The sequence below is a fragment of the Chaetura pelagica genome, unplaced genomic scaffold (genome assembly GCF_000747805.2).
Source record: "Chaetura pelagica isolate M959 unplaced genomic scaffold, ChaPel_1.0 scaffold192, whole genome shotgun sequence".
Lineage (NCBI taxonomy): Eukaryota > Metazoa > Chordata > Aves > Apodiformes > Apodidae > Chaetura > Chaetura pelagica.
Window position 1 is genome coordinate 1,461,966 of NW_009952570.1, and position 24,342 is coordinate 1,486,307.

The following is a 24,342-nucleotide window of genomic DNA, read 5'->3' on the forward strand; positions in this document are numbered from 1 at the left end:
AAGGTGACAATATTCAAGAAGCCTTTGGACAACACCCTCAGGGACACAGTGTGAATTTTGGGGTTGTCCTGTTCTGAGGCAAGAGTTGGACTTGGTGATCCAGGCTGTCCAAGGAGGTGGTTGAGCCACCATCCCTGGAGACATCTAAAAAGACAGATGTGGTGGATGCTGCAGAGTTAGGGTAGTGGTTGAACTCAATGATCTTGAAGGTCTTTTCCAACCAGACTGATACTGTGATACTATTCTTGGCAGCAAAAAGTGCTGATCCAGGCTTTCCTCCCATTCACACGAGGGCTCTGTTGGGCCTGACAAGAGCTGTGCAGGGCAACCTGGCTCCTTGCAGCAGCCTGAGAGAGCAGGAGCTGAGCAGCAAGACAAGGCTTAGCAGAGACTGCCTGGGCTCTGGGGGTGAGAGGGGTGCTGGGAGGATGAGATGGGAAGCACTGGGGACAGCTGTGGGAAGTAAGCAGGCAGTGAGTTCTTGGGGAAGCCAAGCAGGGGTGTGGAGGTGATTTGGGAAGGAGGAGTGGGGTAGGCTGCAGCAGTTCAAGAGGTGGGAGAGAGCACTGTTGGCAAAGCTTTCCTCCTGCAAGCCTCTGCAGAGGACTACCCCTTACCATCCTGCCCACCCTTGGAATGTTGCAGGGTCTGAGCATGCTCTCCAGTGTGGCTGCTGCCTTTTCCCAGCTGCTCTTTGGGGCAATTCAGGGCAAAGCAAATGATCACAAGCCTGATCTCTGCTGAGCTCAGCCATGGGTGCTGCAGGTGGGGGGCAGATGGCTGCCCAGGCAGGTCAGATCCAGAGAAGGAGCCATGGGCTGGGCAGGGAGGCTGAGCAAGCTGCTGGCCTGCAGTGGGTGCTGGGGATGGCAGGGACTGCTGGGCACAGCTGCTCGAACAACCACCAACACTTGGGAGCAGAGCAAAGGCACAAAGAAATGTGAAGCAATTATCCCAGGTCTGTCCCAGTGCAGCACTATGACTTTGGAATCCTTTCATATGATGGATTAGGGTGGAGGGCTTGTTTTCCTTGTTGATTTTCCCTGATTCCCAACCTTCACAGATGGCATCAAGAAGCAGAGGAGTCTGGGAGGGGTAAGACACTAGTTGCATTAATTGGTGGAAATCAGAAGTCATTCTGGTTATCTGGTTAGTTGTTCTGAATTTGAGCTGCTGCTCTGGCAGAGCAGGATCTGATCTGTGCTGTTACAGTCCTGTGAAGTTTTCACCAGCAGTTTGTTTCAACACCTCTGGCCTCACAAAAATATAATCCAGTGTTTTCCCAGGCTCTGCTTTCATGCTGAACGTGACACTTTCCAGCATGCGAGGATAATAAATCTTGACAAATGCAAGAACACCTGAGAGACAGGAAAGGAGGCTGAGCTCGTAGAAACATCACACATATTTGTTACAGAAAATGTGTCTTGCTGGACCTTTGAGGACTTGCAGGTATTGTTAAAAATGAGAGCTACTTTGGTGGCAGGCCTGAGAGCACTGGATTCTTCAAATATGATTCAGTACTTAAAGCACCGTGCTAGTTTCTGTCCTGAGATTTTATTCTCTAGGAAAATTAAAAAGCAAAAAAATGCTGCTAGGACTCAATGAAGCAATTTTGCAGTGTTGTGCTCACTGTGGTTTACACTGGCATCCTTCTCTTTCATCTTGTGAGTTTCCTACATTTTGCCTTTTAAACAAAAAGAGCTCACAGGTGAGAAGAAAGTGGCCCCACATGAATGGCAGGTAAATAAGCTTGTTCAAACTTGTATAAAAACTTCATCTGTGTTAATTTTTACAGCTAATAATTGCAATCCAAAAAGAAATGGAAGCATACTGCTCGTTAGTCAGAGGCAGAATGTGTTACTGGCAGCGTAACAAGTTTTTTCAAATTGGAGGCAAAGGTTGAATTAACTATTAACTAACCATGTTTCCTGTGCAAAATCTAACTTTTATGCATGTAAAACAGTGCAAGTGAAGCTTGTCATTTGGATGATCAGGTCTTCCTCTTGCTTGCCCACTGCTGGTCTACCCCAGATGTGAGCAGTTCCCAGGGTCGCTCTTTTAAGTCAAGAACAACAGTCTTGTGGGGCTGACAAAGGTCTGCTCTGCCCTGTTCTGCCCCTGCTCCATGTGCAGACAGGCCCATCTTGGGTTGGTTTCTCTGGGAAAACCTCTCAATCATCCAGGAAGAGTGCAGCCTGCCAGGAGGAGCAAAGGGTGACCAGAGCTTCTGTTACATCTGTGGTTGCCTTGGCATGGGTGGTCCCTAAGCTCAGTTCTAGAGGTAATACAGAGCTCTCCCTTCTGGCCAGGTCCATGCTTAGCCACCACAATAACCTCTGGGTCCTTGGCAGGGCCCTGGGCTGAAGCCATGGGGCAGAACTGCAGGGCTGGTAGCTCTTCCTGCTGAATCCAGCAGATTCACTGTTCATGACAACACATAGATGTAATTGCTCTGCAGTTTTGCCTCTGCAGACTTCTAAAACCTTTTCCCTGTATCTGCCTTCTGCAAGGCTCCATCCTGAACTCAGTGGCCAGGACTGTGCTAGAAACAAGTTTAGTCACAGTTAAATTCAGCTGGCAGGCTCAGTGTCACATCTGCTGCATCCCCAGCCCTCTGTCCTGAGCCTAAGCCTTCTAAACCGTCATCTGAGCCTTTTTCTTGGGGGTGACAGTGCCTTGCTTACTTGTTTAATTTGAACCCAATTCTGAGCCTTTGAATCCTGGAAGAGATGCTAACCTCTGGGTTTGGACATGTTTATCTTGCAGTTCCACTGAAAAATTCTTCTTGGATGACACAAAATATCACAGAATCACAGCACGTTCGAGGTTGGAAGGGACCTTCAAAGATCAAGTCCAACCCCCCTGCCTGAGCAGGACCCAAACCAGGGCAGGTCACTCAGAAAGGCATCCAGACAGGTCTGGAAAGTCTCCAAAGAAGGAGACTCCACAGCCTCTCTGGGCAGCCTGTCCCAGGGCTCTGTCACCCTCATGGTAAAGAAGTTCTTCCTGATGTTTGAATATAGCATAGACCAGGGGGGTTGTGCTCAGTAAAAGAGGGAATGCAAAAATCAGGAAGAATTCTTTGTTTTTAAAGGCTTCCTCTGCTTTGAAGCCAAGCACAGCAAATCCAATGGGAGAGATCTTCCATTTGGCTTCAGTGAATCTATGAGGTTGCCACTTTTGCTGGCACTGACTGGGATGTGTGTGTGGGTTTCTGCTTCTGTCTGGGCAGCAGGAGTTGTCCTGCACAGAGCCTGTAGTCAGATGGGCACTGGGGCTGGGCTGACTCTCTCTGAAAGCACCAGTGGCTTTTTCTCTGTCCACAACTTTGTTTTTCCTTCTGTGAAGAGCAATGTTTCTGTGGTAGAAAATCCCAGACCATAACAGCATCTGTGTTTTCTTTCAGGCATCAGAGGGTGTTCCTGTGAAGTATTTTGAGAACTTGGAGGAACTGATAGAATTTTACAAGAAGGAGAACATGGGTCTGGTGTGGCACCTCAAATATCCGGTGCCGCGGGAAGAAGAGGAGGCTGTGGATGAGCCAGAGGAGGATGTTGGTAAGAAACTCATGATGTGACTCGGTGGTGCAGATGCTTGACACTAAATCTGGGCTGCAGATTTGCAGGCAGAGGGATTAGAACTTGTCTTGCCATAAAATGGAGCAGCAGAGACCTGAGCTGGCAAGATCCTGAGGCAGTAAGTCATCCTGGCTCTGGGGCTGTACCACACCTGGAGCACCATCTGAGCTCCCCTCAGGGGATGCACAGACTCCCTGCAGACCTTTCCTGTAGCAGGTGCCAGGCTGACTGATCTGTCGTTGTCCATCTGGACTCAGGCTGGTTTATGTGCAGCCATCTCCCACGCCTCTGCACCCCTCTCCCTGCACTGCGTCCATAGGGCTGCTGTCTCAGCAGCAGAGATGCTCCCCTGGAGGCTTGGAGCACATCTCTGCTGTGCCAGGAACCTGCAGATGCTGTGGGTCCTGGTGACCTGACATGCAGGTCCCCTGACCTGTTCTGATCCAGAGGATGTGTTTGAGATGGCAGCCAGAGAGCACAGGCCCCACAGGGGCTGACACTACATGTATTGAGGCAGATGGATGACGAAGTGAGATTGGCATAATCCCAGCTATTTTATGTGCAATGTCACTGTGGGGTCCTGACAGTCACTGGTCTTGGACCCTTCCTTGGATTTTTCCTGGATCATCCCTTGGATCTGTCCTTGTTCTGAATCCCAGGGGAAGGTCGTGCCCACAGAGCCAACCTGCCCCTCCTTCCTGATGTCTGTCAGGAAATGATGAGTGTTACATCAAACCCTGTCTGAAGGACATGGTCCTGTGACAGACAGACAGGCCCAAAAGCAGATTATGCTCATTTATGCAACCCAATGGATCTCTGATAGGAGCTGGAAGATCTTGGTATGCACTTCTCATGAAGAAACAGAACACAGTTTTGCAAAGCTGTGCAGGAAGGATGTTCCTGGTTCCTGGCCAGCAGCTCCGAGTCTCCAGCTCCCAGGGAGGGGGAGGGAACTATGGCAAAAATAATACACAGAGAGGCAAGCAGCAGGGAATTAAGTTCTAGCCAAGACTGAGAGCCTTTAGATGAGGAGATAGGATCCCTGGGGCTGGCCTGCTCATGGGCAGTTTTGTTCTGTTAAGGCACTTTAGTGCCATCGTGCTGGAGCTGTGCAGGGCCTTGCAGACCTGCCCACCCAGCTGGGCATTGCTTGGTGCTGTGCTCGCTCTGTCAATCACAGCTTCTTCCCAGGAGCAATGGTTTGGGTTTGGGGATCTTTTTGTCATGAAAATTCCACCATTTGGAAATAACCAAACGAAACCTCACAACTCAACCACCTACATGTGACAGGTGTAAAAAAGGGTTGGAGCAACTGCTAAGAAAAGAGAGGCAGCCATGGCTGGGGTAACTGGAGGTGAGTCCACCCTTCTCCCAAGAGAGAGAGTATGCTGAGCAGCAGGATCATAAAGCAGGAAAACCCTTGTGCTTCCAACTGGATGCCCACAAAACAAGGCTGGATACTCACCCCCTGTATTGGATTATGGGGTCTGTTTTTTCAATCTGTGTTTGCTTTCTTTAGCTGTTCACTTCTTTGCATTAGCAGCTTCTGGTGCTCTTTCCATCAGGCCCCTCCATCCGTTCTGCCCCAGCAGCAGATCTCCATGGTCATGGTGATGATAGGGATGAGGCACAGCCACGTTCTCTCTGCACTATATTCAAAGTAGATCATCAACCTTCCCAGCTGCTGAGCAGGTGGAGCACTCAAACTGACTGGGTGGAGGTCACCCTGCCAGACAGAGGCACATGCTGCCTGTACATGAGGTCCAAGCCTGGCAGCTCAGCCTGCTGGTCCCAACACTGATATTCCTGAGAACAGGGCCAGGCCACCATCAATCTTCCTGCTTTCTAGCTCTGAAAAGAAGGGGTGGCTTCTGCAGTAACCTCTGCCCTGCTGGGGGGGAGGAGGGAGGTCCAACTGCCATGCTGGGATGACTGTGCCTTTCCCTTCCTCCTTGCCAGACCTGGTACCCACACCTCCCATCCTGCCCCCACGCAACATCCTCATGGCAGTGCCAAGCAGCGAGACAAAGGAGGCTCCTTCTCTCCCTGAAAACTCCAGGGGGGCAGACCTTAATAAACTTTCCCTTTCTGAGACACTACTGCAACGGCTGCAGCACCAGGACACGAGCAGGTGAGGATGGCAAGTCCCAGGGCTGCCAAGTCAGCCTTCAGCCTAGCTTTGAGCTTTCTGGAGCTCTGTCATGGACAGCTGAGGACCTGTCTGAGTCAGTCAAATGAGTTCTGATTTATACTGCCAAATGAAGAACAGAATCAAACCTACAGTGTGATGGCTACTTGCTATAGTCCAGCTGTCACCAAGACAAAAATGCTTTTCTGAACTATTAAAATGACCAATAGATTTTCTCTACTGGTATATAGTTTTTTAATATAGGCATGATCATAGCTGAGAGCAGTCAGTGAGTTACCTGGGTGCCTACACTACAGATTGGATCAGAAAGCACCAGCCAGTCCTAAAATAGCATAGGCTGGTGTGTGGATTTCCAGGCACTCCTACTGATTTACTCCAGCTACAGGTGTGACTGATGCTGTCCCATGTGCCAGCTGGGTCAAACCTGGACATCCATGGGAGCCAAATGATATTGAATTACCAGATCTGCCAAGCTTAAAAAGAAAATAAACATAAAATCAGAGGCATGCCTGCTGGCAGGCAGGGTGGCTGGGAACAGGCAGTGCCCATGTGTGGCAGCACAGGTCCTGTTTTGGTGGCCCAGCTGGCTGACTGGGAGACACCCAGGTTTTGGACTTTCTGTATGTCAGGGCACACAACAGCACATGCAGGCTGCCTGGTCCACCCTCCCTTGTGGTCCTGGAGCCCAGGCACCCCAGAGACAGGGAGGAGGGGAGCACTCTGCACAGCTCTGTAGTCTCAGCCCCCAGCCAAGCTTTTTTGGACTCTTTGGAATAAAACCTTCAAAGTGGGACTTGGTGAAGTGAAAAGGAATCTCCTCCATCTGCCTAGAGCTGTTAGTGGCTTCACAGCAGCCTGGCTTTCCCTGATGGTCCCACCATGCCTTGGCACGGTCCTTCAGCAGGCAGGGAGGGGAGGACTTGGCTGGGGAGGGAGGGGAGGTCAGCAGATGCCAGCAGCGTGCTGGGGGTTCAGGCTCCAATTCTCAGAACTCCATTTTTGCACTGAAGTCTAAGGCAAACTGCCCCTCATCTGTCTGTGCAGAGGAGATTTCAGGATAAGAAAGCATCTGATTCTTGGGAGTAAAGAGAAGAGGTGGCTTTTGACCCGACTGTTTCTTTCCCAGTGTCTCCGATGAGCATCTTAAACTCATCCAGGATTACCTGCGAGTTCACATCACCAGTGACTTTGAGATGGTGCAGACTGGCTCCAGCAATCTTCCTCAACTGAAGAAACTACTTACACTTCTTTGCAAAGGACTCTTCAGGTAACTAGAGGCTGGTCTTCAGAGCTCACAATCTACCATAGCTTCCACGTCCATGCTCCCAGAACCTGCACTGCTGGCGTCAGAAATTGGCCCACCCTACAAACACCATACTATTTAGACATTGTGACCTGTGATTCTTGTCCAAAGGTGTGAAATCTAGATCAAAGACATAGTTCTGACAGTGAGGTTTCCCTGTAGGTGGTTTCAGCCAGTGAAGTATTTTTTATACTTCATAAATGACACCCACACTATTGTCAAGCACAACTCCTTTATGGAAACAAGCACATATTGGTGTATAGCTGTTTTAAACCCTGATTTTACTTCCTACTAATGTACTGTGAACCTGGCCTGGTTCCACTGGTGTCAGTGAAGTCCAGCTCAAATTAAAAGAGGAAGAAGCTCTACAAATTTTACCTCTCCTGTTTATAGACCATTCAGGTCCCAAATAGGAAAACTCCAATAGGGAACTAAAACCTTCCAGAGCTCCCTGTTGCTCTGGTGACAGAATGTGATTTCCCCTTTGCTGCCTGTGATCAAAGGAGGAGATGGGCCCACACTTCTGCAGACACCTTAGTGCAGAGGGCACAAACATCCACACCTGCATCTATTTCTTGCAATATCCTTCTTTGCAGTGTATTATATATATGTATATATATATATATATATATGCAGTGAGGTTGGCAGTGCTGTTGGCCCAGGCCTGTGCTCCTAGGGCTCTCCAAGGCAGAGGAAAGGGCCAAAATGATGGTGTTTCCTGCTGGTTTGCTGAGCTTTAACTTAGGGGAGGAAGGCAGGGAGAGTGAGGTGCTCAGCTGCTTGGGACCAGGGTTACTCCTCAGGGATGTGCACTGCCCATGGCTCACCAGGCAAGGGGAGGAATGTGCAGTTCTGCTCCTGCCAGAAGCAGCTACTCCCTGCAAGGCCGTGGCAGGACTGAGGATGGGCTGTGCAAAGACCTTCCCTTCTTCTGTGCTCCACTGCAGGGTTTTACTTCTCTACACCCACGGAGGTGAGACCCAGGTGGCTAGCTAAGAATAAATCTGAACAATGGAAACTAAAATCTCATGTGCAGTGAGGTTGGCAGTGCTGTTGGCCCAGGCCTGTGCTCCTAGGGCTCTCCAAGGCAGAGGAAAGGGCCAAAATGATGGTGTTTCCTGCTGGTTTGCTGAGCTTTAACTTAGGGGAGGAAGGCAGGGAGAGTGAGGTGCTCAGCTGCTTGGGACCAGGGTTACTCCTCAGGGATGTGCACTGCCCATGGCTCACCAGGCAAGGGGAGGAATGTGCAGTTCTGCTCCTGCCAGAAGCAGCTACTCCCTGCAAGGCCGTGGCAGGACTGAGGATGGGCTGTGCAAAGACCTTCCCTTCTTCTGTGCTCCACTGCAGGGTTTTACTTCTCTACACCCACGGAGGTGAGACCCAGGTGGCTAGCTAAGAATAAATCTGAACAATGGAAACTAAAATCTCATGAAATCTCAAGTGAGAGTTTTGTGTCACTAAAATGCCTCCGGAACTGCTGTTCTGATGCTGACTGCCTTTTTCCATTGCCAACTTTTTTTTCTACTTCACCTTATTTGGGTTTCATAGAATCATATAGATTTCATATAGAATCCAATTTTCAGGTTGGAAAAGACCCTTGGGATCACTGAGTCCAACCATCATCCCTACTCTACAAAAGTTCTCCCCTAAACCACATCCACCAACACCACATCCAAATGACCCTTAAACACGTCCAGGGATGGTGACGCAGCTTTTCACACAGTTCTCATACCAGTACTTGTGCAATTGGATGTGGCTACACAGGTCTCTGACACTTCAGTGAAGATCACCACATATATTTCTCTTATGCTTTCAAGAGAAGAAAACAAAAGGAATTATAAGTGCAATTAAAAAGCACTTTGTGGTTTTGTTGAGTTTGAATTATTGCTGATGCTCTCCCCCCATCCTGATGGGTGTGCTGCACGTTGCACCCTGAAGAGAGGTCAGCTTTCACATCAGAAATGGTTTCTGAACTGCTCCAAGCAGCTGCTGCTCTGTGTTTCCAAGAGGTGGCCTACACATCCTGCACTCCTGGTCATAGTAAATGTCCTTTCATTCCTTTCAAACTGAACTTCAGTTTCAAGTTGCTTCTGTGGCTGCCTGCAGGCTCCTGGGCCTGACTCCATGGCTGCAGAAATCAGCCATGGTTTTGGGCCAGAGCCATTTGCAGTGACACTGACCCTGGGAGATCCATAGCTGAACAGTGGTGTTGGGGGACTGAGTTTATCAGATCTAAGTTCCTACAAGTGTCTCATGTCTTGTCTGTGTGTCCCCTGGCAAGTCTTTCAGACTGAAATGTCACAGTATCACAGAATAGTCTGGGTTGGAAGGGACCTTTAAAGGTCATCTAGTCCAACCCCCAAAATATGAGTGCTTACTTTCAAACAGGAGTGCTTAATTTAGACAATTAATCACCCGTGGTTCAGCACCCAGACAAAAACTCTAATCTTCAGGCAATCATACTTTCTCTTCGGAGCACTTTCCCCAACAAACAGGGAGTAAAGTCCGGTCCATTCAGATATAGGAAAGTGAGGGAAATCATTAATATCCACTGACTACACACAATGCAGGCACCCTAGCACTGCTCCTCACCATCACCTTCCTTTTGACCTGCACTCCCTGGCTGCTCTTTCCGTGATGAGTTTCGCTGTTATCAGAGCACTTTGGCTTCTGTGCCAAATTCCTCCAGCAGCTTTTTGACAAATGAGCATCCTGTGGACTCTAAGAGGGAAATGCTGAAGGAATCTCATTGTAACCCATGGACGGTTCCCGTTCCAGAGATGAAAGGCTGCCTCTCCCAGCCCTGGCTGATGAACAAGCTAAAAATTAGTTTTCTTTTCACCCAGCAACCTGCATCAGCCTGAGCAGCCCTGTGGGGCTGTGAGGACCTGAGTGGCTCCAGCCACCAGAGCATAGAATCATGGAATGGTTTAGGTTGGAAGGGACCTTAAAGCTCATCCAGTCCCACCCCTGCATGGGGAGGGACACGTCCCACTAGATCAGGCTGCTCAGAGCCCATCCAACCTGCCCTTGAACATCTCCAGGGAAGGGGCAAAATTGGCAGCCACCGGCCCCTGCAGGGCTGCAGAGTGTGCCTGGGAGTTGGTGTAGTTGGGTTGCTGCTGGTTTTACACGGTGTCCTCTGGTGTGGCCCCAACTGGGACATCTTTCTAGGGTGATTTTAGAGGGTACCACCTCTAAAGCAGTGCCTGAGGAAGGGCTGATGTCCTGTGCCTCAGCCCTTGGCAGGCATGGTCAGCAGCCAAGCTCTGAGCTGTGCCACGGCGGCAGCTGGGGTGGGCTCGGAGGGCAGCACGCAGCCCAGGACACTCACAGGGCACATGGCAAATGCCAGCCTGGTGCCAGTGAGTGCCTGAGGGCTCTGCACATGCCTGTGCCCCAAGAGCCTGAATGCTGACCTACCAGGGACCCGCCAGCACCTCAGGGCTCTGCCATGTCTCTTCTGTTCCCAGTGAAGCCTCTAGGACGCTCCCATCTCTGGAGTCCATCCAGAAGGTGTTTGAGCAGCAGCTGCACCCTGGTATCCATCAGCGCTCACAAGTATGTTGGTGGGAAGTTGGGAAAGGAGGGGGAAGGCTTAGGGGGCGGTCAGCACAGGGAGGGGGGTCACACAGCTCTGGGGTTCGGGTGCTCAGCCCTCACCTCTGCTGTGCCTGCAGTGCAGCAGGCACACCGGGACTCCTGCCCCCAGGGCTCCACTTACCCCCCAGTCCCCTCTGCGTGCTCCCCTTCCTGCCCCAGGGGAAGGGCAGCAAACTGCCTGAGGACCAATCTCTCCCCATCCTCCTCCAGCCTGTAGGCCAGGACTGCACATAACAAACTTCATACAAACCCCATAAACTTCACTCCAGGGTGTTTTGCTGCCAGATCCTTCCTTCCCGCACCCTGTTAAGTCCCATGACCTTCCTCTCCCTGCCAGTAGCCCAGGAAAGCAGAAGTCCAGGGTTGCTGGATGTTGAGTACTAGACCTGGTGATGCAGACTTGTTCCCCAGCAGCTGGGCAAGCTGACCCCCTTGCTGGGCAAGCCTTGCCAGTCTGTCCTTCCACTCTCCCCTGCCTCTGTGTGCTCGGCCAGACCCCATGTCCTCATGCTGCCCAGGATGGAGCAGCATGGTGGAGGCAGCCCTGTGTGCCAGGCTCCCTGTCCCTTGGGTGAGGCTGTGGTGCTTCCAGCCTTGTCCATGGGTCAGTCATTATCCAGCTCTCTTTTCTTTCTGTGTTGTGGGTCTCAGATGCTCGGAGAAACCAGTCCAGTCAGTATCGTGTTGAAACTCAATCAGCTTATTTCTTTGCTGACTTCCATTGAAGAAAAGGTAGAGTTTTAAACCTATTTTACATTCTCTTCTTGTCCTCTTTGGCCTCTAGTTTTGCTCCTTGTGCCTCACCAGTGCAACCCTCTGCTACAGGAAGATCTCTTTGCTCTGACTTCTTTGCTCTCAGTGCAGTGCAGTCACCAAGTGCCACTCAGTGCACACACATTCTTTTACAGGTGAAAACGCTGCTGATCGAAGGTCCTGATTCTACACACCGACGCTCCCTTATCCCCCCTGTCACTTTTGAGGTAAATGTCCTTCTTTGAAATCACTGATCACGATGTGGAAGGACAGTAAAGCAGATTTATGTCAGTATCTCAGCTCCCTGGAACTTGGCTGTGCTGCCACCAAGCTATCAGCTATTCCTGGATGCTGTTTAGCACCATGCAAATGCTTCCAAGATGTCTAGTGGGATTGTCATAAGGATGATATGTGCCCATGAATTCAGGCAAGTGCTGCATTTGTCACACATGTGACTGGAGGAAAGAGGATCGCTTATGAGACATCTCTCTGTTTTCCAATAGGTGAAAGCTGACTCCTTAGGAATCTTCTCAAAAATACATCTCAAGGTTGATGTGGAAATGGGAAAACTGATCATCAAGAGAGCTAAGGATGGGCCAGAAGACAAGTGTTACACCCACAAGAAAAGTAAGATGCTGAAGGTCACAAATGCTGAACTAGGCTTTTGGTCCCTTGGGTTATGGGAAGGGTTTCCCTTTAGACCCCTGAGGGCAAGGTTTGGCCCAGAGAGCAGGTATTTCACAGACCTGGCCTCCTGGTCTAAATGAAAACTCTTGCAAAGGAGCAGGTTTTGATAGAAAATACCCTGTAGAGCTGATTGCAATAGACCCATTTTCTACTGGAAAGCAATATGAGTGGAAAAAAACCCAACACATTCTGCAGGAACATACTGGCTCCTGTGGTGATTTTTGATGGTAAAAAGCCAAATACTTGGTTTCAGTAACATTTTGCAGTGAAGTTCTCCTGGTTTTTTGTTGTTTGTTGTTTGTTTTTTATTTGGTATGCAAATCAATATCTCTACTAATGAGCAATTCCAGTGTGGTCTGTGAAGGCTCTATATAAGCAACTTCCTTTATTTTCTGCTGTGTTTCTGGACAGGCAGCTCACCAAGATTGAGCCAAACATGGTAGGATTTATCAGAGAATAAACGATGACCTTGGGTTCTCTCCTGCTAGGAAGTCAACCTGTTCCTGGCAGTGATTGAGAAGATGAGCTCTCATGTCTGGCTTTCTCCAGCTGGTGTTCATGATTACTGAGCTGCTATTTTAGGTGGGGAGGACTCACCTTGACCACCAGTGGGGCTACACCTCCTCTTTCACAGATGGAGAAGGAATACATGTAGGCTGGCTCAGGAGACAGAGGTTGCCTGCGGGAAGTCATCGCTTCACTTCAGATTGCAGGGCTTGGGATGGGCAACAGCTCCAGGCAGAAGGACTTTCAGGGGTCATCTTCAGAGTCCAAATTTACTCCTGTAGGGAACAGGACTAAGCAACATGATAATGCAGTTTTTCAGAGCACATAGAAGCCCTGAGTCTCTGAGCAGGAGCCCATTAGCTTTGGTGGGATTCTAGTTTCAGTGACTGCAGCTCATGACACACACTCTCTGTTCAGTCTTGCAGCTTATCAAGTCCCAGAAGGTCCCAAACAAACTGGTGATTGTGCTGGAAACAGAAAAAGAGAAAACACAGAGGAAGGAATATGTTTTTTCTGATTCTAAGGTATGTACCCAACATTCCCTTCCTGCCAGCTTGGAGCAGGTACCTCGGTGGGGGTGGTACAAGGGGCATTCTTTGGCAGAGAGGAACTGTTGAAGGATGGTGGTTGGCCTTGAAAAAATGAAATCTCTTCTTTGTTCTGGAAACATCCAGACAATGAGCAAGTGTACTGTGTAAAGGGAGAGGGAAGACACACCTAGGTGCTGTCACTGAGGCAGTAGAACAGTGTCAGCAAGCAGTGAGAAGAGGCAAGGTGAGGGTGGCTGCTCATACAGACCAACAAGAGGCAAATCTAGACCATCTTCTGACCAGCTCAGCACTTGTTGAAGTAATGCACAAGCAAAGTGCCTGAGAAACTACCACAAGAAAGGCAGCCTCTCCAAGGTTTCAGGATAGTGTTTTCTGGCTCAGCTGGTTTTTCAAGAGGTTGCTGTTGGAGAAGTTATGCATCTCAGTAATTACCTCTGATCCTCCCTGTCTAGAAGAGAGAAGGGTTCTGCCAGCTTCTGCAGCAGATGAAGAATAAACACTCGGAGCAACCAGAGCCTGATATGATCACCATCTTCATTGGGACCTGGAATATGGGTATGGGCTCCCTCTGACATGGGCGTCCCCTCAGACACTTGCCGAAATGTATGTTCACCTGCCTTGCTGAGCTCCAGACACTGTGCTTATTCTGTAGCAGTTCTGCACACCAGGGCTGTCTTCTACTGGCACAGAGGAAGAGCTTATCTCTAGGCTTATTCTTGTACACTTTTATGGTTCCTGTCCAAGGACCATAAAGTTGGCCCTGAGGAGTTCCGAAGGATTCCCCCAGTGACAGGAAGCTGTGGCTGGCACAAAGCTGGTGCAGCAGCATGTGCTCTCCTCCACCTTGCAGAAAGGGCAGGAGCAATTCCAATAACTGCACGTCAGCTGCTTCTGAACCTGTCTAGAGTTATTTTCCCTATTTTGGGAGAAACGTCTGGTTCACCTGCTGTCAGCTGAGCTGTCTGTGCTCAGTCCTATGGAAGCATTAAGGTAAAGGCAGTGGCAGGTCTGGAGTCTCCCAGCCTTTGCCCTGAGCTGGCCTTGGCCTTGGTAAGCTCATGAAACAGAGGAAGATGGTCAAAGCAGAGTCACTCCTCCTTCAGTCAGGCAGGTGAGGTTAACATCTTTGTCATCTTAGAACAGTGTGCCCTGGCTGATACGAAACTGAGCCAAGACAGTAAAAGTGAAACCTGTTATTTCTGTCCCCATGGGCTTTCAGTGTCCTGGGTTTGAATACAGAACATACTCTGACTTGCTTTGGTGTTTGATCTGTTATTAAAAGGTGCTGCACCTCCCCCAAAGAAGATCACCTCCTGGTTTCTCTCCAAGGGGCAGGGGAAGACCCGTGATGACACTGCTGACTACATTCCTCATGACATCTATGTGATTGGCACCCAGGAGGATCCCCAAGGGGAGAAGGAATGGCTGGAGACCCTGAGGCAATCCCTGCAGGAGATCACCAGTATCAGCTTCAAAGTGGTGAGATTTTATTCCAGCTATTGTGCTTAACTCAGGCATGTGAGGAGAGGACATGTTGTGCATATAAAAGAGAGGAGAAAGTGGCATTTTGCCTACACCTCCTCCCCTGTGTTGTCATTGCATTTGAATGAGGGAGAGTGAATTGAATCTGTCTGTGGACTCCTCGAGAGCCTGCCGTGGAGCTGCCTATGTGGTCATGTTGCTATGGACAGTCCCCCCCTGCCAAAGCAGGGACCCTGACATGAGGCTCCTCTGCCTTGGAGCCAGGGGCAGATGCTGAGCACCTGAGTCAAGTGGTGGTGATATTTTGACCTTCATCAGGGAGGAGACTATAAACTTCCTGAGCCAGATATAGCCTAGATCTCACCCTAGGCTATTGCACTTCCAAAATAGGATGTAACACCACACAGGCACCATCACAGATTGAACCCTACCACCACCAGGTTCAGGTTTGGACATTCCTGAGTTTCAGTGATGTCAAGAAACAAATCTAAGCATATGTGGAAGGCCATAGGAGAACAGGACTTGAGTCACAGGGTGCTTGGGAAAGTGTATGTTGTGCAAGCAAGGCAATCCAATGATTGACTAGAAAACAGCAGGAGAGAATAGCTAGGTCCTTCCTCCCACCTTTGATTAAAATGCCTGAGAGCAAACCCTGAGCACAGGAAGAAAATTTGTGTAGGAGAAGTACTACAGAAGGAGTCAGGAAGGCTGCAGCTACAGCACAGCTCACAGGTATCTGCAGAAATATAACCCCTAACCTTCCCATCTCTGCAGATAGCAATCCATACCCTCTGGAACATCAGGATTGTTGTACTGGCCAAGCCAGAACATGAGAACCGTATCAGCCACATTTGCACAGACAATGTGAAGACAGGCATCGCCAACACGCTGGGTGAGGAACCCACCAAAATGACCAAGATCTGCTCAGTCTCTGCCAAGACTGGCCTTGAAATGAGCAGTTCTTTCTGCGCAGGAATCCTTTGACTATGTTCATGTCACACGAGGGTTACTAAAGTTATATCCCACTAACACTGACTACATCTTGCCTTGAAAGAGAGGAAATCTGTGTGTATGCTTAGCACATATCTTTATATCTTTTTATTCCCAGCAAGACCCTCTGACTGGCTATGGGATCGCTCTTCCTTGGGTTGCACAAGGAAACTGCACTTCTTTCTCTTTGACTAACTTGTTTAGCATCCTTAGAAATTCATTGCCACAATCTGTGCTGTATGTATGATTCTTTCTGTGCTGATTAAGTCAACCTATTTTTCCTTTCCATCCTCCACTTCACTTCAGATGTGCTGAGAGCTTTATTATCCTCGCTAGACTCAGCCTGGAGGTGGATTGATTTCTTGACATTTTTGGCTTCTCTTTCCCAGGTAATAAAGGAGCTGTGGGGGTGTCATTCATGTTTAATGGAACCTCCTTTGGGTTTGTTAACAGCCATCTGACTTCAGGAAGCGAAAAGAAACACAGGTAAGATACATCCTCCCCTCTCAAAGTGGATGTTGACCCCAGTTAAATCCTCCGGGCTGTGCTTGGAAGGAGGGCCCAGCAGGCAGTCAAGCATGTTTTTCTGACCATGAATGTTTGTTAAATATCTTCTGGGAGGGCAGGAGACTGTGCTAAAGATCCCAACCACTGGGTCACCATTTAAGAGACTTCTGTTATATGACCATAACACATAAGTGCAGGTGAAAGGGACAGGAGAATTATTTCAGAACCTTGTGTAAAGGTCTTCCAGAACACTTGTAGGACCTGTCATGCAAGCCCTGTACATCAGGAAATAGTTCCCTGAAGTTCAGTGTTTTTGGAGAGATGCAGGAAGGCTTTTCCCATCCCAGAATAACATGCTGAAGGGCACAGTCTGCCTGCTGCAGGCACAGGGCCTTTGCCACTGATGGAGTTAACTTCTGTGGAATGGTCCCCCAGGGTGTGGAGTAGCTGCCACAACCTCATTTTGTGTTTGCTGCTGAAAGCTGAAGGCAACAGCCTAACACTGGGTTTCTAGGACATGCAGCTCAGAAAAGCACAGCCTCAGGAGGCAACAAAAGGCTTTGGGACAGCGTTGTGGCCTTTCAGTTCAGGTGGGAACAGCGTGAGAGCCAAGCAGCAGGGCCCTCCTGCCCCTCTCCCCGGGCTGCCCAGGCCATCAGCTGCAGCACCAGAGTTGGTATCCCCGAGGGGGTCGGTCACCCCAGACACTAGCACGGGACCTCGGCTTGTCTGCCAGCGTCTGGTGCCGGGCAGGGGGCAATCTCAGCTGCTGATCTGCTCTTCCCCAGATGTGGGGCTGGGTGGGCTCCTGCCAGCCCAGGGGCAGCTCTGTCCCCCGGGAGCCCCGCGGCTGCACCTGTGTCAGTCAGAGGGTTCTTGTCTCCACAGACGCAACCAGAACTACACGAGCATCCTGCGCTTCCTGACACTGGGAGATAAGAAGCTGAGCCCTTTCAACATCACCCATCGCTTCACCCATCTCTTCTGGCTGGGAGACCTGAATTACCGCGTGGAGCAGCCCCCGGCGGTGAGGGACCCCTGCCAGGCCCCGGGGGGACACAGCAGCTACTGCAGGAGCATGAGGCTTTTCTAACCTCGGGCACATGGCAGGAAGGGTGGCAGCAAGAGGGAGGCAGAAGGGATCCCCAGGCACGAGGGTGGCACCAGCTGAGGAGCTGTGAGGAAGCCCCTTTGCCCTCTCCAAGGATTGAGGGGTGCAGAGCACGCCAGGAATGCTCCTGGCACACTGTGCTGCTCCTGGCAGCATCACTTCTCCAGACCTCCCAGCTCTCCCTCCCTCTGTGAGCAGACATCTGTCCTGAGCAGCCTGATCCAGAGATGGTCTCTCTGCTCTCTTTGGTGAGCTCTTGGTGGCTTGGAATAGGCCTGCAGAAACAGGCAGGCCATAGTAAACACTGGGTCAGTGTCAGGAGGTGGGAAATGTGGTGTTGAAGTGCCAGGTGTTGATGTGCATCTGACACTGTGTGCTCATGTAGGGGATGTGTGGGCATCTTGATGCCTGTGTCGACAGACAAATGCTCAGCCAGGCAGCAAAGACCTTCAGTGAAGGGAGAGGTGGGGAGTGGCAGGGGGTACAGCGCTGTGGAACAGTTCAGAAGCACTTTCTGGCTCACCAGCAAAGTGAGTCTTTTTAAAAAGGTTTTGCATCATCTCCAGCTCTGCTGTTTCCCTGTTGGCAGGAAGCAGAGAATATTATCCAGAAGATCAGGCAGCAGCAGTATCCGGAGCTGCTGGCATTCGACCAGCTTCTCATTGAGAGAAGGGACCAAAAGGTGTTTCTGCAGTTTGGTAAGGTTCTGAGTTTACTGGCAGGTGTTCCCCCATTGCCAGTGGCTCTGCCCACCTTGCCATGGGGCAGGGGTACAGAGCAGTGGCTGTCTTGCCCAGGGGAGGGGTCTCAATGGGCCAAACTGTCTCAGAGCTATCTCTGTTTTAGAGGAAGAAGAGATCACTTTTGCTCCCACCTACCGTTTTGAAAGAGGAACCCGGGAGAAGTATGCTTACACCAAGCAAAAAGCTACAGGGGTAAGTGAAAACTGGTTTCCTTTCAGAAGCAGGGAAAATAACTCCTACAGAGAAAAGTGACCTAAACCAGTCTGCATTTTCTCTGCCCTTGTAGTGCTTTGAAAGGAGTCAATACAAACAATGAAAAAAAAATTGTCACAAAAATATGGTTCCTGGGCAAGTGAATTTCCTGTTCTTTTGTGACCTGGTTCTTTCCTTTCTTCTTGACATCCCTTCTCCTTTTGTTTGCAGATGAAGTACAATTTGCCATCCTGGTGTGATCGAGTACTCTGGAAATCATACCCCATGGTGCACGTTGTGTGTCAGTCTTATGGTGGGTAGATAACAGATTGTAGATAGCAAAGCAATCCATCTGAAACGGAAATGATTCAGTGCAGAGTCTGCAGGATCTCCCTGCACTGCCAGGCGCTCCGCAGAGGGACCTGATGTTATACCAGGCAGAGTGGAGCCAAATCTCTCTGCCTGTAGCCTCGAAGGGTTGGGAGTTAATTGTTGCTCTTTGACACGTAGAATGCCACTCAGGCAGCTGCAGCTGTCCAGCTTTTGGCCACGCTGTAGGATCACTTTATACCAGTTATTTCTTGGCAACAGCCACTTTGCCCCTGCAGTTACCTTCAGGAGTCTTCACTTGATGGTGCCAGCAGGGCAGACTCTGTATACACAGTCTGCAGAGGCTGGAGCTGCAAACATCTCTCTTCTCTCAAATCATATTCCAGAAGGACTGTGTGGCACCAAAAGCTTGTTCCCTTTCTTGCTGAGAAGCATCACAAAAGTGCAGAGCAGGGAAGAGAGGAAGCCCACAAAACCTGTGTAAAAAAAGACTCGGAGACTAGTTCCTGATATTTCATCAGTGAAAGGACCAAGTGTCTGAGCATGATGCTGATGTTTTCCAGTGCATGGATTGAGAAGAGGGCTGTAGAAGTCTCTTGGAGGAGGAGATGAGCTGATCTGATCACAGAGCCTGTGATGGGGAGATATGTGGTCAAACAAGCCCCTCTAGAAAGTCTGACACCTGCTTTCAAAGCCTGTTCTGCTGGATGGAGCTCACTGGAGCTCACTGTGTGCTCAGGGCAAGTCAAGACCCTGGTCACTCCCTGTTAATCCAGGGCCATGGGTTGCTCTGAGCAGGTAGTACCCAAAGTAGCACCACTGTATTTGTGTGTGATTTCCTGCCACGTTAGAGCTTTCATTCACTGAGCACGTTACAGAGACAACCAGCCCAAAAGTGCTTTTTGTACTGGGGGAATCCAAAACAGACAGTCACTCAAAAACAACAAGGGAAAGCTGTGTCCATTGACCAAAGATGTATGTATTTTGACAAACAAGTTACATTCCTATGTACTCACATGAACTTGTGTAGAAACACCTTTGACTAGAACCAGTTACCACAGCGACAGTGAAGTGTTCTGAAGAATGACTGTTATTTGCACAGCAGTTCTCTGGGTGGGGCAGGACCTGGGCCAATAACTATTTCTCCTTTCTCGTTGGCAGGCTGCACCACTGATGTCCTGACAAGTGACCACAGCCCTGTCTTTGCCACCTTTGAAGTGGGAGTCACCTCGCAGTTTGTTTCAAAGAATGGTTAGTCAGGCTGGGTGCAAGGGTGCTGCCCTCACCTTTGGGTGCAGAGTGCAGTACTTTGTATAGAGTTGAAAGCAAAAGCAGGTTCTGCTTTTTTTGTCCACTCAAAAATGCCCTCACTTTATCTCCTACTGAAAATGCCATTATTTTCCCTTCCTCTTTCCTAGATTCCAAATACATGGATTTCCAAGGGGAGATAGAGTTCCTGCACTGCTATGCTACACTAAAGACAAAGTCCCAGACGAAGTTCTATATTGAGTTTCACTCTAGCTGCTTAGAAAGTATGGTTTTGTACATCTATATTCTTTCTGACAAGGTTCCTTGCTTGTATGGATTGGCTCCCCTTCCTCTTGCTTTGATCTACATAAATAGCTGTGTGGATCACTTGCTCCATCAGCCCTACACCCCCATGACCACTAAACCCCCTCCCAAAGCATCATATCTACCCCTTTTTTTAACACCTCCAGGGATGGTGTGTCCACCACCTCCCTGGGCAGCCTGTTCCAAGGCCTCACCACTCTTCCTGTGAAGACATTTTTCCTAATATCCAGCCTGAACCTCCCCTGGCAAAGCTTGACCCCATTTCCTCTTGTCCCATTGCTGGTCACCAGGGAGAAGAGCCCAACACCCACCTCTTTACAACAGGGAGCTGTAGAGAGCAATGAGGTCTCCCCTCAGCCTCCCCTTCTCCAGGCTGAACAGCCCCAGCTCCCTCAGCCTCTCCTCATCAGACCTATTCTCCAGACCCCTCATCAGCCTTGTTGCTCTTCTCTGCACCCTCTCCAGCACCTCCATGTCCTTCCAAAGCTGCACCCAGGGCTCGAGGTGCAGCCTCACCAAGGCTGAGCAGAGGGGCAGGATCATCTCCCTTGTCCTGCTGGTCAGTGTTCCTGATACAGGCCAGGATGGTGGTGGCCTTCTTGGCCACCTGGGCACACACTGGCTGCTGTCAACTAGCAGCCCCAGGTCCCTGTGCTGGGCAGCTCTCCAGACACTCCTCCCCAAGCCTGTAGAGCTGCCAGGGGTTGGTGGGAGATATGTGGTCAAACAAGCCCCTCTAGAAAGTCTGACACCTGCTTTCAAAGCCTGTTCTGCTGGATGGAGCTCACTGGAGCTCACTGTGTGCTCAGGGCAAGTCAAGACCCTGGTCACTCCCTGTTAATCCAGGGCCATGGGTTGCTCTGAGCAGGTAGTACCCAAAGTAGCACCACTGTATTTGTGTGTGATTTCCTGCCACGTTAGAGCTTTCATTCACTGAGCACGTTACAGAGACAACCAGCCCAAAAGTGCTTTTTGTACTGGGGGAATCCAAAACAGACAGTCACTCAAAAACAACAAGGGAAAGCTGTGTCCATTGACCAAAGATGTATGTATTTTGACAAACAAGTTACATTCCTATGTACTCACATGAACTTGTGTAGAAACACCTTTGACTAGAACCAGTTACCACAGCGACAGTGAAGTGTTCTGAAGAATGACTGTTATTTGCACAGCAGTTCTCTGGGTGGGGCAGGACCTGGGCCAATAACTATTTCTCCTTTCTCGTTGGCAGGCTGCACCACTGATGTCCTGACAAGTGACCACAGCCCTGTCTTTGCCACCTTTGAAGTGGGAGTCACCTCGCAGTTTGTTTCAAAGAATGGTTAGTCAGGCTGGGTGCAAGGGTGCTGCCCTCACCTTTGGGTGCAGAGTGCAGTACTTTGTATAGAGTTGAAAGCAAAAGCAGGTTCTGCTTTTTTTGTCCACTCAAAAATGCCCTCACTTTATCTCCTACTGAAAATGCCATTATTTTCCCTTCCTCTTTCCTAGATTCCAAATACATGGATTTCCAAGGGGAGATAGAGTTCCTGCACTGCTATGCTACACTAAAGACAAAGTCCCAGACGAAGTTCTATATTGAGTTTCACTCTAGCTGCTTAGAAAGTATGGTTTTGTACATCTATATTCTTTCTGACAAGGTTCCTTGCTTGTATGGATTGGCTCCCCTTCCTCTTGCTTTGATCTACATAAATAGCTGTGTGGATCACTTGCTCCATCAGCCCTACACCCCCATGACCACTAAACCCCCTCCCAAAGCAACATATCTACCCCTTTTTTTAACACCTCCAGGGATGGTGTGTCCACCACCTCCCTGGGCAGCCTGTTCCAAGGCCTCACCACTCTTCCTGTGAAGACATTTTTCCTAATATCCAGCCTGAACCTCCCCTGGCAAAGCTTGACCCCATTTCCTCTTGTCCCATTGCTGGTCACCAGGGAGAAGAGCCCAACACCCACCTCTTTACAACAGGGAGCTGTAGAGAGCAATGAGGTCTCCCCTCAGCCTCCCCTTCTCCAGGCTGAACAGCCCCAGCTCCCTCAGCCTCTCCTCATCAGACCTATTCTCCAGACCCCTCATCAGCCTTGTTGCTCTTCTCTGCACCCTCTCCAGCACCTCCATGTCCTTCCAAAGCTGCACCCAGGGCTCGAGGTGCAGCCTCACCAAGGCTGAGCAGAGGGGCAGGATCATCTCCCTTGTCCTGCTGGTCAGTGTTCCTGATACAGGCCAGGATGGTGGTGGCCTTCTTGGCCACCTGGGCACACACTGGCTGCTGTCAACTAGCAGCCCCAGGTCCCTGTGCTGGGCAGCTCTCCAGACACTCCTCCCCAAGCCTGTAGAGCTGCCAGGGGTTGTTGTGGCCCAAGTGCAGGACCCACCATTTGGCCTTATTGAAACTCATGCCGTTGGCCTTGGCTCACCAATCCAGCCTGTCCAGATCCAGAGGGATGTAACACCAGCTCCCTGCCTGGTATGAAGCTCTTCCCCATCCCAGGACTGCTCCCATAAGTGGCACAGCCTGCCTGCAGTCTGTGCTTCATCACATTAGTGCCTGTCAGAGAGCTGTGTGAAAGACAGTTCCATAAAAGATAATTCTTTGGCTATATCAGAATTTGCATAAATTTCTATGGAAACAGTGTATTACGAATCTTAAATTAGACTTTCAAAAGTGTGCTATCTTGAGTGCCGTGGGAAGAGCTGACATGTTCTTATCCTCCATTCCATGTATGCACTGAGCTTTTCAGTGCCAAGTTGAGCTGTAAAATAAAACCATTGAGCAATGCTCCAGTAAAATAATTTTTATATTTACTGTGTAAACACTCGCCCAAAGCTCAGACTTTAAGCTTCATAATATTTTTAAAACTTGTGTCCAAGTGGGAAAATAATTGTAGGCCTTTTGGAGATCTAGCCTCTGGAAAGGACTGGGAGGTGGTAGAGTCACCATCCCTGGAGGTATTCAAGAGATGTGTAGATGTGGCCCTTCAGAGCGGGCTAGTGGGCATGGGGAGTTTTTTGTGGGCTGTGGTTGGTTTTGTGGGGTATGTGGTTATGGTTTTGGGGGGGGGGGGGGGGGGTTGGGGGGTTTGTTTTTGGGGTTTTTTTTTTTTGGTTTGGGTTTGTGTTTTGTTGTGTGTTGTGGTTTTTTGGTTGGTTGGTTGGTTTTTGTGGTTATTTTTCCCTGGGTGGATTGTTAGACTTGATCTCAGAGGTCTTTTCCAGCTGTGCCAGTTCTGTGATTCGTAGCCAAGTTCTTGCTGTCTCTCTTCTGGTGAATTCCTTTCCCATCACTCTGCAGGTTTTGTGAAGAGCCAGGAAGGAGAAAACGAGGATGGGAGTGAAGGGGAGCTGGTGGTAAAGTTCATTGATGCACTTCCAAAGGTAAACTGGGACTATGTTTCCATACCCATGTAGAAGAGAAACCTTCCACTTTTATGTACATAAACATTCTTTTCAGGGACATGGTTGTGGTCTTGTTTATGCTCAAAAGAGTCTGTACGAACGCAGGATGGGCTGAAGCTAAACAGAGTTTGTTATAAGCAGGAAAGGGCTTTCCTGCCAATATACTTTCATCTGCATCAGGAATTTTGCTGGCATGATTATGTCACTCCGGAGCATGACTTTTTTCTCACATTTTTAATGAACACAACTATGCTGACCAGTCATTTAAGCAGGCCTGGTTTTTTTTAAGTTTTAAATGAAGATTAAAAAGAATAAAAAGTAACTCTGCCCTGGAGTTTCTTCTCCTTGTCAAAGTTTTTTCTTGGTAGTTTTTGGAAAAGTTGACAAAGTATTTTTTACCTGTGTTAAAAAGACCATCAATGGCCAGAGTAGAGTTGTGTGTGTCAGTGTCAGAGCCATGTACTACCCTTGAGGCCAGAGCTGTTCTCCATTTCCTGATCTGGGGGGAGCTGGAAGAACTATCAGAGCTCCTGGATTTAGAGCAATGTCAGAACCCTTCTGAATAGCCCAGAACTGCTGACTTTGGAGGGTGCCTTACACTGAGAGACTTGGGAAAGACTCTACAACAAGTGATTGGAACAACAGCCAAACAGATTTTGGGGACCTGACTGTCATCAGAGTCCAAATCCCTTCCCCCTAGAGCTATTTTCAATCCTGCACTGCAGGAGAGAACTGCAGCTCAGCCAGTGAGCCAGCTCCTCTGCTGTACTGAGAGCAATGGAGGGGGGGACACACAACTCTGAAAGTGTACAGCCTTCTACCCCAGAACTCTACACATCATCAGAGAGGCTGATCCGGGGGTGACACGGTGCCCTCGTGGGTTTGTGTAG

At 49.5% G+C, this 24,342-nt stretch overlaps 1 protein-coding gene across 1 annotated transcript in view; it reads left to right on the forward strand.

The window, feature by feature from the left end:
- The window catches only part of INPP5D (inositol polyphosphate-5-phosphatase, 145kDa), a 67,114-nt gene that overhangs the window by 23,967 nt on the left and 18,805 nt on the right, over positions 1-24,342 (forward strand). Inside the window, exons 3-21 of the mRNA XM_009993539.1 lie at positions 3,407-3,557; positions 5,538-5,709; positions 6,854-6,994; positions 10,504-10,591; positions 11,285-11,365; positions 11,542-11,613; positions 11,890-12,013; positions 12,998-13,104; positions 13,584-13,686; positions 14,414-14,610; positions 15,388-15,505; positions 15,993-16,089; positions 16,999-17,137; positions 17,811-17,919; positions 18,068-18,156; positions 18,388-18,469; positions 19,648-19,737; positions 19,905-20,018; positions 23,349-23,431. Coding sequence (XP_009991841.1) covers positions 3,407-3,557; positions 5,538-5,709; positions 6,854-6,994; positions 10,504-10,591; positions 11,285-11,365; positions 11,542-11,613; positions 11,890-12,013; positions 12,998-13,104; positions 13,584-13,686; positions 14,414-14,610; positions 15,388-15,505; positions 15,993-16,089; positions 16,999-17,137; positions 17,811-17,919; positions 18,068-18,156; positions 18,388-18,469; positions 19,648-19,737; positions 19,905-20,018; positions 23,349-23,431 — 2,157 coding nt within the window. The remainder of the gene's footprint in view (positions 1-3,406; positions 3,558-5,537; positions 5,710-6,853; positions 6,995-10,503; positions 10,592-11,284; positions 11,366-11,541; positions 11,614-11,889; positions 12,014-12,997; positions 13,105-13,583; positions 13,687-14,413; positions 14,611-15,387; positions 15,506-15,992; positions 16,090-16,998; positions 17,138-17,810; positions 17,920-18,067; positions 18,157-18,387; positions 18,470-19,647; positions 19,738-19,904; positions 20,019-23,348; positions 23,432-24,342) is intronic.